Raw genomic sequence first — 3,740 nt, 5'->3', positions numbered from 1 at the left:
TAAACACCTAATATGTTTCCCGTACAAAATGTTTTTGAACTCTACCCCAATAATCCCAAGTTTCCCAAACTATAAACCCTAATCCCAGTCAATCCCAAAATAACCCCAAGTTTCATTACATCAGAATCAGCATACAGGTTACATAGTGATACAATCGTAAATGAAGACAACATGAAAATGGAAGAACCTTTAAATTGGAGGATGGCCTTCAGCGTATCTCCTTCGTCTTCTCTTCTGGACTTCTTCTGTGCGTGAGTTGTGGGAGTTGTGGGAGATTGGTTTCTTCTGTGCATGAAGCTTGCAGTTTGGGGGCGACGATGGCAGAGAATCAACAAGTTTCTTCTGTGCGTGAAGATTGCAGTTTGTGGGCGACGATGGCTGAGAACGCTTTTCTGAGTTTTCTGGGCGACGATGGCTGAGAACGCTTTTCTGAGTTTTCTGGGCAGCGATGGCAGAGAAAGAGGAATTAGGGATTATGAATTAAACGCGTTTAGTATAATTTGTTTTTAAAAATTTTAATTTTAAAAATGTTATGACAGCGCTTTTGAAAAGCGCCTTCGTACCCATGCCTTTACCAGCGCTTTTTAGGGTAAAAGCGCTTTCGTAGTCTTACACCTATAGCAGCGCTTTTAAAAGCGCTTTCATAACCCCCCTATAAGAGCGCTTTTTAAAAGCGCTTTCGTACCCATGCCTTTACCAGCGCTTTTTGAAAGCGCTTTCGCAACCCCCTATAAGAGCGCTTTTTTTGCGTGTTTTTTAATTTTGTTTTTAGCAAAACCTATAGCAGCGCTTTTTCCTAAAAGCGCTTTCGTAAGGGTGCTGCTAAAAGACAAATTTGGCGTAGTGCGACTATTATCTTATTAAACAAAGAGAAAGGGATGATGACTGTGTAAACTAATTTTACACAGTCAACCAATGACAATCATTTATTTCATCTATTTAGACTGGAATTTTTAAATTACTTGTATGATTTGACCGAGTGATATATTCCTATTGAATATATATTCCTATTGAATAAGAGTGTAACACTCATAAAAAAAAAAACTTAACACTTTAATACTCTAAAGTTTTGTGAAATACTTTCTTGTTATTTAAAATCATATATTTTAAGTTTTAAATTAATTTTACCACCCAACGAATGTGGAACAAATGATTCAAAATAAAATCACAAGAAAGAAAGCAACATTGCTTCATCTTTTTACTTTGTCATTCAGTCAAAAATCAAGTTATTATTTCACTTTAAATATACTATACCCTATGACCCCACACTTTCCTCTCACCTCTCCATGTTTCTATCCCCTCTCCCTCTTTTTAAATCCATTTCTAACAAACACATTCTGTTTGTTCTTAATCTTCACTCATCTCTCAATCTGCTCTTAGATGGAAGTAAGTTTATTCTTCTTCTTCTTCTTCTTCTTTATATAAACCCTTTCTATGTTTATTTTCTTATATATAAATTTCTTTTGGTGTCATGTTATGGATATAAAATAGGAATACTATTATATGAGGAATCATGTACCAGCATTTGGGAGCTGGGATTGGAATGATGATCATAGTAACTTCCCATACACAAAGTGTTTTGATTCTGCGAGGCAACCTGGTTCACTACGCCATAGTTACTCTGAGTCTGAGGATCGTGATCTTTATGTAACAGGGGATTTCTACAACAACCATGTTGTCTCACCCACCAGAATCCTTGTTCCTCGCAAAAGGGTACAAATATCTAAAATTTCTTACTCTTGTCTTTGTTATGTATAGGCGAGATTTGAATAAACGTCACTAAGTCAAGTAGAGTTACATAAATTTAACAGAAATATTTGCTATAGGTTTCAATCATATGTTTTATTTATATTCCTGCATTGATATGATAAATGTTTGGTATATTATTTATATTAAAAATAGTGCATTGACAATATAAATTAATTTTTTTAATATGAAATTAATATATCATATCATCAACGTAATTTTAAGACATAAATTTATGTGACAGGATACACGTTGATTAATTAATAATTTATTTTACATTATTTTGTATTTTTTTCTATTTTTTTTTTATAAATATCAGCTGTCTATATTAATGTATAAATATAAGAAATACTACTATTAGAGATTAAATCATCAACTTGCATGTTACGTAACAACTCGACTAAATTGAGCTACTCTACACATTTTAGTTTTGATAATTATAAATTAACAATTTTTTTTAAATACTCAACAATGTTTATAAATTAAACTCCAATATTTTAATTTAGTGATAAATAAATAGATTTTATATTTATAAGTTTTAGATTTCGAATGCGATAATACTTTTGAAAAAAATAAGTAAAAATATATTCGTGAATATTCTTTAAGTTCTTTATTTTAATTTCTATTAGACTGAGACTCAATTCTCTCTGTTTGATTTTGTTTATATAAAAGATAGAGTTTATAAATAGTTTCTTATATTTCAGGCAAAAATGCGAGACCAGCATGAAAAAGAAACGAAAAAGAAGAATTTGGTGAATAATATTCAATTTGAACAAAGCCTAACTCCACTACCAACCTCAAAACCAATTGATGATGATAATGATTTATATAACATTTCGCCACACCTTCGTTATGCCAAAGTTAAAAAGGTTCATACCCTCCTTTTACTTTTTCACCACAAGAACATAGGTTTACTTTGATTTTTCATTATCTACTCTTAATTTGGTCAAGGATTTGTATCTTTTAATAAAGTGTTTGTTACTTTCCTTTTTAACTTTTGTTCTTTTTCTCATTTTATTGTGTGCAGAGGAGACGATTATGTTTCTTTTCTAGTTGCTTTTTACCATCTTGCATTGCTTGAAACTAGAAGAAATTGAAGAAGTGGTCAAAAGGCCAAAAATGTAAAGATAGGTTTAAATATAGGAATGCATACTTCAATTGGATCAAGTATTGCCGATGAGATTTTGAGTGGCATGTGCAAATTATTAATGAAATGTCTTTTTATTATAGGGTTGTTTCTAGGATTACAAACTCATTTTTTGGAATAGATTTTTTTAAGAACATAGAATAATTTTAATCACAAATAATTTTTTTTATAAAATGTCTTTGTTAAGTGTTTATCATATTTTTAAAAGAGACTAGTAAGAAACCCGTGCTACCGCATGAATTCTGTTTGAGTTCACATTACACGTTTATCAAACTATGTTTTGTAAATTTTGAATTTATTTTTCAATTGGTTAACATTCACCTAGTTACATATATAGGCTAATAATATGTATTTGTTTTTTAAGCATTGATCCGTACTTAAAATAAATCGTACAACCGATTCTCTAACTTCAATTATATTAAACATTATAAGAAATTAAAAGATGAACATTAAAATGAACAGTCTACAGTTGATATATCATAGATATGTTCACATCTACCCATGAATCTAGATGAGTTAACCCAGTTGACTACAAATGAGTTAATTCTAAAATTTTATTAAACCTATTTTAGATATTAGCTCATTTTTCAAAAACTAAAATATATGACAGCTCCCTGTCAAATCTCAAATTTACAAATTTTACAAATCTAAAATGTATGACAGTATTCCGTTTTCATTTATATATGACAGCTCCCTATCGAATTTTAAATTTACAAATCTAAAATGTATGACAGTATTCTGTTAAAATTTATTTTCTACATTTTTATAAAGAGACAAAACTTACATTAATATATAATTTATTTTCTACATTTATTATCTAAAATTTATTTTCTAAATGTGCTATGTA

General features: G+C 29.9%; 1 protein-coding gene across 1 annotated transcript; it reads left to right on the top strand.

The window, feature by feature from the left end:
- The first annotated feature begins 1,253 nt into the window (after positions 1-1,253).
- On the top strand, positions 1,254-3,053 carry LOC131623800 (uncharacterized). Its single transcript, XM_058894814.1, has 4 exons — positions 1,254-1,386; positions 1,492-1,713; positions 2,451-2,615; positions 2,774-3,053. The coding sequence occupies exons 1-4, from the start codon at positions 1,381-1,383 to the stop codon at positions 2,825-2,827; spliced, it is 447 nt and encodes a 148-aa protein (XP_058750797.1). The 5' UTR covers positions 1,254-1,380; the 3' UTR covers positions 2,828-3,053.
- Positions 3,054-3,740: the final 687 nt, after the last annotated feature.

This window comes from Vicia villosa, unplaced genomic scaffold, assembly GCF_029867415.1.
Source record: "Vicia villosa cultivar HV-30 ecotype Madison, WI unplaced genomic scaffold, Vvil1.0 ctg.000081F_1_1, whole genome shotgun sequence".
Classification (NCBI taxonomy): Eukaryota; Viridiplantae; Streptophyta; class Magnoliopsida; order Fabales; family Fabaceae; genus Vicia; species Vicia villosa.
The sequence above is the reverse complement of the archived record's forward strand: the minus strand, read 5'-3'. Positions and strand labels throughout refer to the sequence as shown.